Source organism: Dreissena polymorpha, chromosome 1 (assembly GCF_020536995.1).
Source record: "Dreissena polymorpha isolate Duluth1 chromosome 1, UMN_Dpol_1.0, whole genome shotgun sequence".
Taxonomy (NCBI): Eukaryota; Metazoa; Mollusca; class Bivalvia; order Myida; family Dreissenidae; genus Dreissena; species Dreissena polymorpha.
The window spans coordinates 117623652-117635863 of NC_068355.1; the positions used below are offsets into that span (position 1 = coordinate 117623652).

At 33.5% G+C, this 12212-nt stretch overlaps 1 protein-coding gene across 6 annotated transcripts in view; it reads right to left on the reverse strand.

Annotated features, from left to right (window-relative positions):
• The window catches only part of LOC127846620 (centriolar satellite-associated tubulin polyglutamylase complex regulator 1-like), a 51763-nt gene that overhangs the window by 28103 nt on the left and 11448 nt on the right, over positions 1 to 12212 (reverse strand). For all 6 annotated transcript variants that reach the window (XM_052378059.1, XM_052378054.1, XM_052378067.1 and 3 more), the window contains exons 3-8: positions 7994 to 8124; positions 7396 to 7480; positions 5600 to 5685; positions 4803 to 4995; positions 2622 to 2731; positions 2090 to 2144 (exon numbers count right to left, since the gene is read on the reverse strand). In XM_052378059.1, coding sequence (XP_052234019.1) covers positions 2090 to 2144; positions 2622 to 2731; positions 4803 to 4995; positions 5600 to 5685; positions 7396 to 7480; positions 7994 to 8124 — 660 coding nt within the window. The remainder of the gene's footprint in view (positions 1 to 2089; positions 2145 to 2621; positions 2732 to 4802; positions 4996 to 5599; positions 5686 to 7395; positions 7481 to 7993; positions 8125 to 12212) is intronic.

Genomic DNA, 12212 nt, shown 5'->3' on the forward strand with positions numbered 1-12212 from the left:
GCCACAGTAAGTGTAGTCAGTAATCAGTTTATTGCTAACCAAAACTCATCTTTTCTGGCCAATATTGACAATAAATGTATTTTAGAATTTCATGAACACAAACGTTCTTCAATTTTGGGAATTTAACACTCATGTGCACTACACTAAATACTCCATACAATGCATTGTTGGGCATGCCTCTATTTAACATCCATTCAGGACAGAGGCCCCATTTGAACATGTGTATATTGTTTTATGTGATGTGCACAAATCAGCACTGTTTTAAGGGACCCTGTTTTTCTTCAACCAATTGTCAATTAACTCTAAAATAAGATTAATGCAATATGTACAAACTATTTTATAAAAAACAGTTCGAAAATGAAAGTGAATTAATGTAAAACATCAATGTGTATTGTTCAGCACTCAATTTTTTATACACAATTTGTGCTTATAGAGGTTTTAAGCCTCTGGCAGTATATCACACAGAAAAAACGCATTATATGTATTGTTGAACTTGATTTGAAAATGAAATACAAAAACAGTTGGTTTCATTTCACTACACTTTCTATCTAAAGCAAAGAGTGACCCCTATCATAACAAGACGGCCATGATGGCCCTGAATCGCTCACCTGACTAACCAAATACAATCCCAACCCAGATTTCATCAAGATAAACATTCTGACCAAATTTCATAAAGATTGGATGAAAACTGTGACCTCTATTGTCTACACAAGGTTTTTCCAATATTTGACCTATTGACCTAGTTTTTGACCCCAGGTGACCCAAATACAATCCCAACCCAGATTTCACCAAGATAAACATTCTGATCAAATTTTATAAAGATTGGATGAAAACTGTGACCTCCATTGCCTACACAAGGTTTTTCTATTATTTGACCTAGTGACCTAGTTTTTGACCCCAGATGACCCAAATACAATCCCAACCCAGATTTCATCAAGATAAACATTCTGAACAAATTTGATAGATTGGATGAAAACTGTGACCTCTATTGTTTTCACAAGGTTTTTCTATTATTTGACAGTGTGACCTAGTTTTTGACCCAAGATGACCCAAATACAATCCCAACCCAGATTTCATCAAGATAAACATTCTGAACAAATTTGATAGATTGGATGAAAACTGTGACCTCTATAGTCTACACAAGGTTTTTCAATTATTTGACCTTATTTTTGACCTAGTGACCTAGTTTTTGACCCCAGATGACCAAAATACATCCCAACCCAGGTTTCATCAATTTAAACATTCTGACCAAATTTCATAAAGATTGGATGAAAACTGTGACCTCTACTGTGTACACAAGCAAATTGTTGACGGACGCACACACATACGTACGCCGGACATCACACGCTAACATAAGCTCACCATGTCACTTCGTGACAGGTGAGCTAAAAACACCATGGTGTGAATGCCTTATAAAAAAATAATATTTCCCAATCAATCCCTGATAAGACGTCAAAAACAACACAGGTGCACTTGAGTAGTAAAAATGTTTTTTAATAGGAGGCATTAAAGGGATACGCAATGGTAAATTTAAGCTATACAGAGCTTGAATAGCGAATTTCATAGTGAACTTTAAAAAAATACGTTTTTTATGAATAGCCTCATATTCAGATGCCGGGACAAACTGAAAAGCGGGACTGTAAAAAAAAGATTGGGATGTTTGACATGTGTGTCAATATGTTCCCCCTCCCATCCCTATATTATAATAGGAGGAATAAAAAGCGCAGGTCAATTCATCAAACAAGGGGTAGCAAACAAGTGGAATAAAAATTCATACATGCAGGTGCTGCAATACAAACTAATATGTTTCAAGCAATATTATAATAGTAACAGTAAAGAAATTGTGAAGGAATGGACAAATTTATATGAGCCTTTCCATGACAAAACCTGTCTGAATGGCCAGAAGGTCAATGTTTTAATTGTACTCATGTATATTTGTTTTCAAACTGAATGAGGTTTAAAAACTGTAGCGCATCTATATTTTATGTAGTGACACAAAATGATGACCATGTAGGAGTTTATTACATAGCCACTGGCCCCAATAATGCATGTTTAGTCATGGAACGGCTCTCATACAATGTCTACTTACGCTGAAACTTCTGGGTCTGCACCTGCCAAAATTTCAGATTTGGGTGGCAAACGACCTACAAAAACAATGTAACTCCACTAAAGGTGAGATCACCTAGCAAATATAGGGCAGTGATGTCAGTGTAACAGATTGATGCATTCAAAAATTGAACTTTGTCAAAGGTTGTGATTATTTTAAGCATGGGAACTAAAACAGTGCTATTCTACACTTTAATATCTTATTTCTCTTTTTTTATGAAAAGGTGTGCATATTCTGTTTAAGGTTCACATTTCATCAAAAGTATGAACACAATTTACCTGATATTGTAAGCATGGTTTAGTAACTTAAAATGAGTTCTATTTTTAAAGTAAAAACAACACAAATTGCTTGAGAATTTGTACCCTGGAGCTACATGTATATGGTCATTGAAAACATCATGCTTGACATTGTCATTTGGAGTAAAGTGACAAACATGACATATAGCCTCTGCAATGTTATAGAAGCACCAAGCACTGAGTTATTAAATGTTCACAAACCCTGAAGTATACCATACCAATATGTTCGTTGATGGCATCACTTTTTGCTATGGCCATGAGGAACCCATAGAAAGACACCCGAGGCACATTGAAAAGGATTTCCTTCAGGGCCTCTGCAGGAGGGGTACTGAGAACAGAACAGAAAAAATATATATACAATTTTACACAGTCTTGTTTACAGATTTTTTTACTTTTTAAATTGCTTTAAAAATGCAGTACATCAGATCCCTTAAGAGCTCCAGGTTTTATTTGCTAAAATGACCTTTAAAATTCTACAAAATATATAAGAAATTGCAGCACTTCTTCAATCTTTTTAAAACATACAAGAACAATTTTGATTTTTTTTAATATAAGATATCAAATTTCTTAAAGTATTTAATTGTATTATTACATATACATTAATATAGCTCATAATTCTTATTAAAAGTTAATTTACATGTTAAATCTCACTTCTTTTTAAATCTCAAAAAATATTGTTTACAAATGTCCAAAAGCCTTTAAAATTAGATGGTAAGGGAAAAATACCTCTAAACATAAAAGATAAGAGGGCACAGTTCAAAGTGCTCCTCAAAATGTGTCATGCCATTTGTTTTTCACTTCCATCTTTCATGCTCAAATAGTTTTTTACTGTCACAAATTAGCTGGTTTTAGTTTTAATTTTAACATAAACAGTCAATTAATAAAAGCATTAAAATCATGTTAACAGTTGACATGTTAGATTTCTTGAGATGTATTATATTAAAACACTTTTGACAATGGTCTTTTCCATTAGCTCTTTAGTTGTAGAGTGTTTCTTTAACAGTGACACACTTTGAACAAGGCTATTGTCAAGCAATATGGTCCCCTACCGGCTCCACCATTGTCAGAAATTCCACCATTTTCAGATTATTATTTTTTGGTTGCCATAGCAACCACAATTTTTGAAGTTATCGCAGGATCAAGAAAACCACCATTTTCAGCAATATTTCTAGTCTATTTGTTGCCATAGCAACCAGAATTTTTGATGTAGGAACAAAATGAAATGACATGCATATTGTCCATATTGCCATCTATCCATGTTTCAAGTTTCATGAAAAATTATTAAGAACTTTTAAAGTTATCACAGGATCCAGAAAAGTGTGACAGACAGACTCACAGACAGAAAGACAGACACACAGAGCGCAAACCATAAGTCCCCTCCGGTGAAACCGGTAGGGGACAAAAAGACTGTTAAACACATTCTTTGCAATTATTTGCACATTCTTTTCTTGAGCAGATGCTATTTTACCACAACAAGAAATGATGACACTTGGCCCACATCTAATGAAAAACTCTAAAAGAACTTCTAAAATGAACAAGAGATGTGTTTGTCAGAAGCACAATGCCCCCTACTGCCCCGCTTTGAAATTTTAAATATTTTTTGTATATTTTTTTACATTTGACCTTGAAGGATGACCTTTTACTACTCAAAATGTTCAGCTCCATGAGATACACATGCATGCCAAATATCAATATCTTCAATATTGCAAAAGTTATGGGCAATGTAAAAGTTTCCTGACAGACGGATGGACGGACTGACAGACAGTTCAAATGCTATATGCCACCCTACCGGGGGCATAAAAATGGTATCCTGACAAGTTTAAACCATGAAATTCAGACGGTCATTTGGAATTGTGAGGATTCAATCATTAAACGTTAGCAAAAAGCTTTACGGTTTTAACAAGAAAGTTACTCACACACAGAAATACAAAAGTAAATGTTATTGCAACTAGTTTTCTTATATTAATTTCTTGTTTGAAAATGCATAGTTTATCTGCAGTTTTAAATAATTTTCACAAATAACAATACTTTTCTAGAGTGCAGAAAGTACCCTCGCATGTAAAACCTTATTTTTAGCTATGCCATCAAAATAAATAAATATAAAATAGCAACAGTCTGTTATCCAGGAAAATTAGCTCAAGGTACAAAAATATTTCAAGACTGCACTAATCCTGCAGGATGAGTGCCTTACAATTTTCACTTGTCCTACAAACACATTCACTCGTCCTTCACATAAGTGAGAAATAAAGAAAAAAGCTAATGTGACTTATACATTTTGTACACTGACAGCTTATTTTTTATTTTTTTTATTAAAAAAACAGCTTTTGGAAAATACACTCGTCCTTTCAAGATTCCTCTCTTCAATACGAGCAAACGAGTGGAATTTGTTTCCCCTGTACCTGTAGTTTACCCGGTCACACAGTGGGTACACAGCCCTGAAATACTGCATGGCATCGACACCGTCCCCAGGGTGGTGGCTGCTGGTGTGAATCTTGGTGTCATCAGCGCCTGAGGGGACCACCACTGGGTTGCGTGGGCTGGACTGGGTGTGGATCATGGACAAGTAGATCTCCAGGCACTTGTCTAGGAACTCTGGGCACAGGACAGAGGAAAATAACAATAATGATTTGGTCATTAAAATTAGCAGTGTGAGCAAGCAAGCTTCAAGTCTTATATTAATCCTTTCCCACTTAGAAGTTAAGTGAAAATGGCTATGTGCAAACAGCATAAAACCAGAACAGCCTACAAGTAACTCGCAGTCTGTTCAGGTTTTATATACTGTTTGCTGCTCATCAGTATCTAAGGGTTGGAAATGAAGCCTTTCAAACTTGAATCCAGTAAAAATGGTCTTAAATTAAATATAACATTCTAAGGGAATAAAAATGCGTCAAAATACGTATCTAAGTGGTAAAAGGTTAGAGTAAGATAGCCCAGTCATGAGCTTTATAAATAATTGGAGATAAATTATATGATCATGTACACCCTATAAAAAGTTTACTTAAAGTAGGAATACAATGTATCTGAAAATTTGCATGGGAGAAAAGTATGTGTCAGATTGAATGCCGGATATAAAGTAGGAAGGAAAAGAGAAATTCTGTTCCTGTGTATTAAATTTGATCAAAATAAGAGATGGACAAAATAACAAAAAGCATAAGAAAAGCACCAAATAAATGGGATAATACTGTTTCAGATATACCTTCATAGTAGAACTGTGTTTGAAATGCAAATATGAAGTCTGTAAACGAGATAAGGCAGTCCAGGGCATCATCCATTAGGATTATCCTGGAATTCATTCATCAATAAGGATTATCAGAGAATTCAACCATCAATAAGGATTATCATATGATTGAATCATCAATAAGGATTATCATAGAATTCAATCATCAATCAGTTCAATAAGATTTATCATAAAATGCAATCATCAATAAGGATTATCATGAATTCAATCATCAATCAGTATTATCCCAGATTTAAATCATCAATCAGAATTATCATAGAATTCAATCATCAATCAGCATTATCCTAGAATTCAATTATCAATCAGAATAGTCCAAGAATTCAATCATCAATCAATCAGGATTATCATTGAATTCAATCATCAATCAGGATTATCCTATCATTTAAACAAGAGCACCGCATAAGGGGTGCCACGCTCGGCTGCGGTTGCAGTTGTGAATTAATGAAAGCTTGTCAGAATTATTTATTTTTTTAGAGGTCACATTGACCTTGACCTTTGACCTAGTGACCCAAAAATGGGTGTGGCATGTAGAACTCATCAAGATGCAGCTACATATGAAGTTTCAAAGTTGTAGGTTGAAGCACTTTGATTTGAGAGCCAATGTTCAAAACCTTAACAAAATGTTAAGGTTTTAGCATGACGCGGACGGCGAGCTGGCTATGACAATACCTCGGGTTTTCTCCAAAAACAGCCGAGCTAATAATCAATCCGGATCATTTTATAATTCAATCATCAATCAAGAATAAAAATTCAACTAGAGTGATTTTCACCTCAACTGTAAAAGGAATCATTCAAATCCAACAATAGTCACAAATGCTTCTGAATATTAACTTTATTGGCGATTTTGTGCACTACTTGTGTTACTGTTCAAATTATGAATTGTGATTGACTTATGGAAGATCTTAAATAAATAAAAAATGCAAACTGCGGTATTATTGTTAAAAACATAAATTTGGATTTAAGATTTTATCTACAATAAGAGATGTGTTTGTCAGAAACACAATGCCCCCTATTGCGCCGCTTTGAAATAAAATTTAAATATATCATTTGGCAGGTTTAGAAATTATCTCCCTTTTAAAGCTTATTACTTCACTTGGATTGGAAATTATGACTTTTGACCTTGAAGGATGACCTTGACATTTCACCACTCAAAATGTGCAGCTTCATGAGATACACATGCATGCCAAATATAAAGTTGCCATCTTCAATATTGCAAAAGTTATGGCCAATGTTAAAGTTTTCGGACCGACGCACAGACTGACAGACGGACTGACGGACAGTTCAACTGCAATATGCCACCCTACCAGGGGCATAATAAAAGTATTCAGAACTTTGTCACTTCTGAGTTTAGATTTTTTACTTCCAATTAGAACAATTAAACCCAATTTGGTATAAGGAATATGTATGTTAACTGGACCCTGATATAAATATATATATATATATATATACATATATATATATATATATATATATATATATATATATATATATATATATATATATATATATATATATATATATATATATATATATATATATATATATATATATATATATATAAATATATAATTATATATATATATTTGAAAACAAAATTATTGAATGACATTATGCTTTTTCGAGTAAGTATTAAACATGTGATATATAAAAAGCTATGAATATTGGTAAGATGAGCTTGTTTGAGAAAAAGAAACATCATTTCTACATTAACAAATATTGAAGGAAAGTCAAAAGTCAAATGCATTGTTTTGTACCTTGCTGTCTTCTGAACAACTTCAAATGGAAAGTCAGAACACAGCAATGTTATGAGAGAATGGTATTCTTGAATACTGAGTAGGTCTGCAATAAAAAAGAAAGCTCAACAGAATATTCTATGCTAAGTACTGAAATGTTATATAATTAATGGATTCGCTGAACACATATACAAGATAAAGTCACAATTAACATATACATGCACACATGTACTGTAATAGCGTTAACTGATTTTTATTTGTGTTTGAGGCACTCCATAACAAAGTTCTGTGGGCAAACATCAATCAATTGTGCATTGTACACATAGGTGCATTCAAGAATTTCTTATGAATCTTTAAAATGTCAAATTCCCTAGTTATGACCCTGATAATTTACATTCCTTCCTAGCTTTTGTTTAGAACATTTTCAAGTCATCAAATACCTGAGACAATAAATAAAAGGTTTCCCAATGAGTTATTAATTCTTTGGGTGTTAAATTTATTTGCACTTAATTGCTCATGTGACATAAAAAGGCAGCAGCTGGATAACCCTTTCAATTAATTTCCATTTCATGGAAAGGTGCATACTACCCCAAAACAAAACAATCCTATCCTTTCTTACCTCCCTTCTTCCCTATCTGTCGATAACACTTCCAGAACAACTTAACGAAAGATGCCCGATTGTGGGGTGTCTGGTATATGAACTGATATTCTCTAAACATAGTGTGGTTCCCATCTCTCAATGCTGTAAAGCTGAAATCAGATGCTCAGGGTGATACACAGTTTGTTGAAATATTGCACCTGTTTAGGGTAAGAAATTAAGTGCTGATAAATTGTTTTTATGAAAGACATAGGGTATACTAAATAAACTAAACATAAATTGTAGTCCAACTGTCCTGGCCTAACAAAAAATGTGTCTGGAAAAGCTAAAAAATAGGTGGAAAGACTGATGGCACGTCCCTTAATCACAGGCGCCATCTCTTTTTTGAGATGCATTTATAAATGAACCTATGCTACTTCCGAGGTGGCGCTCAGGCCCGGATGTTTTTAAATTTAACGGATAATTTTACAGGAGATAAGGTTTTATATGTTTTTTTAACATATTTCGTATTATTTTTAAAAGTCTGCCAATGTAGTGCGATTCAGCAAAGACAAATTAATCTAAAAATGTACAGAAACATACAATCACAACCCATTTAGAAATGTGAGGATCTTAATAAGTTGTGGCATGGTAAAATTTGTAAAATCAAATCCATGTGTTTTGCCTGGGTTATGAGCACATTCCCAGCCAATTAAAACGCTCATTACATAAAACAATTGCTTTGAACATGTACAAGCTAATGCATGAAAAAAACATCAGCTTCTAGCGCATCTAATAGATAAATTTGCATTTTTCCAAAAAAGATGGAGCTCATTCCATGGAGGTGGCGCTAATGCACATCTATAGCTATATTAAAGTGACATATTTTATGTAATGGTTTCTATTATGTCTACAGGACTTACATTTACTTTTGTAAGTTGACAACTTCACCACATTTGAGTCGCGTGCTTTTTAATTAGAAAAAGTAGCTTTCTAATAATGTATTGATGGATTTAAACCTTTGTCTTTCTAAGATAAGAACATTCAATATGTACACGTATTATACAAAAAAAATAAACGAAAAAGACCGAGCTACCTTCATTTTTTGGAGTTGATAGTTGCAAAAACAACATAATGAGCCCGTTTAAGGTTCGTTGACCTTGGACTTTAAGTAAATTAAGCATTTGGATTAAGGAACAAAAGTCATCGTTTCAAGATTAAGTTTTTTCTTATATTTATTTCGTGAATTATCATACTGTATAAAAAAATTGCTGTCAAACTATTTTGATAATGTTGAAAATTTAGTTATTGGTTTTATTGAGTTTTACAAATGTTTTGTATATATTGTACACTATGTTTTATTTATAGTGGTGAATTCTTAATTGAGTTAATAACTTACATATTTAAAACAAATATATCTTTATTATATTATGTGTTTATGTTCTGTAAAGATTTGGGCCTTCGTATATACATTTAACAAGAGGGCCAAGATGGCCCTAGTTCGCTCACCTGAGAGAAGTCAGTTCATTCAATCTTTACCAAACTTCAAACTTGACCTAGATATTGTCCAGACAAACATCCTGGTCAAGTTTCATCATTAATGTAAGGCCCTGGAGTATTAATTAACTTGTTTATTATCTGTTATTTCATAATGTAAACAAACTGCTATTGTTTATATTATCATTTACTCAACCATTACACTATCCCATACACAAGATTTTGGTTGAAGTGTTTAATTGTTGTATTAACTGATAGAGTAATCATTTAAATATGTTTTGTCTAATGATTATAAACAGAATTTTGAATTCCAAAACTTACTGTCAATGTCCGAACTTCAAGGAGGCAAGTCCAACCGTCATCTTGCAATGATTCTATTGGTTATATTCATTTCTAAGTGACTTAACATTGTATGATTATAATAATACGACTATAAGTTACTTTAAGACACTATTTATAGTCATTAAATGTTCATATATGTTGTTATATGTGTAAAATTCGCCATTCCTAAAAAGTACTTTTCAGCTGCTGAAGTATTTCGGATATATTGTACCGTAATATTTCTTTTCTGTCATAACTGCATTTTTGTTTAGGTCAGAGAGAAGTATATTTGTTTATTGTTAGATGTAGAATCTTTTGCTCATCTATATTTGCTCCTAAAATGTTCTTTTGTTAGTTAAAATATATATTATTGTTGAATGTTTTGCCGCTAGAGAACTTTGTTTAGGATTTAGGATTCCTAAATGCATTTGATTGGTTGTCGCAATCCTAAGTCGTTTTGATTGGCTTAGCAAAATTCCTAAGACATTAGTGCGCAGAATCACGCAGAATCCTAAATCCTAAGTTGCTGAGCGGCAGGTATAAATAGCGTCGATAAACAACATTTGGTATCTTTCATGATCACAAAAACTTCCGTTCATTACGGCATAAAAATCAGATCTTTATTAATTATTTAGATCTTATTGTCAGATCTTCTCCATTCTGAGAATGGTAAGCTATTTTACAACTTAAAACTAACTTTACATCTTTGGTTACAGTACTTAGTACATTAAAAATGATTCATCCTATGTCTTATGAACTCCAGAGAGCTCAAGAATTTATCTGCGCTATACGAAAATACATGTTATAAGATCTGTGTTTAAAGTCTACATTGAAGTGCCTTTTGATATTAGTAACTTTTAGTATCTGCAAATAAAAGATGTTGAAAACATGAACCGCAGTTGTTTTGAAGCCATCCTGACAAGAGCGGCTAAATTATAGGCTGGGTACAACTAAATGGTAGCGGTACATTACATTATTGAGCTCAAACTCTGGCGTATGGAGTGTTTACGAGGTTTTTGTAAGATTTGACCTGGTGACCTATATTTTGACCCCTCATGACCAAACATCAAACTTTGCTTACAAAAATAAATATTATGACCAAGATTCATAACATATTGTACAAAAGTGTGACCTCTTTAGTGTTTTCAGGGATTTTGTAAATATAATGAAAATTTTGACAATCTAAGGGCAATAATTTTGTCATTTATTATGCAATTTTGCTCATTATCAAACTTGACTGAGATCTTGTGGCCATATAGCTTCTTAGCAACTTTGATGAAGAATGCTTGAGAAATGTGAATGCTATAGTGTAAAACTGTTTACAAACCTATTGTGGATGGGCAGACAGGCGGCGGACAACGAGCAACCCTACAACCTCACCTGAGCAATCAGGTGAGCTAAAAAGTGTTTGTTTTTTTCACTTATCTGAGCCATTTTCCAACTTATTCAAGAGATCAATAAAACCAATGTATTGACTAAGTTTCACGATGATAAAGTAAAACATATGACTTGTAGACTGTTCACAAGGTTTCTCTATAGTCATATAAGGAAAACTGCCCCACCCACCCCCTGGTGGCCATGCAGGGCTTAACACTAACTTTTTTTCAACTAGCCTATTCGGGCTAGTAAATGCAGAACCTACTAGCCCTGACCAATCTTTCATGTGCCCTGACCCAAATATTATCAAAACCTTTATATTTATCATTCAACTTGTATTTTCAGTGCGTGGAGATGCGCAATTATGATTCAATCATTCTTATTAGCTTGCCTTACTAATGCTAATTAATTCAATATTCATCTACTTAAGACATCTATTTGTAATCTTCATGCCATTTCAGGAGAAATTTCCTTGTTTTTTTTTCCCTCATACTTTCTATCACTTTCCTCCTTCCCTTTTCTTTTCTTATCCGAGGAACCCCCATCCCCACCCATAAAGCCAAACTTAAACAACAACATGAATGTTAAAACCTTTTTTACATAGATTGCCGCGGTTGCCGTCTGAAGACAAATGGTAAGTGAATCTTAGGTGTCGCAAAATAACGTGTTACGGTAGTCGTAACAATTGTACAGGGTTAACTCTACTAAAAGCCGGGATCAACCATTAATACAAGAGTTCCGCGGTCGGAGATGACCGCATTGAAGCCGGATTTTTGATTTAAATGACAGGAAAGTACCTTTCGTGTTTTTGTCAATGCAATACTTAAATTACTGAAATATTGTTCAAAGGTACAAGCATACCAAAGTTATAACATGGAATAAGAACTTTAACATTTTTACCTACCAAAGTTATAAGAACTTTAACATTTTTACATTCAAGGTCACAGTGACCTTGACCTTAGAATGAATGACCTTGAAATGACCAGTGGTCATCTAAGTGTGCTTGCAAACCTTCATGTCAAGTTTGAAGACTCTATGTCCAAGCATACCAAAGATATAACAATTT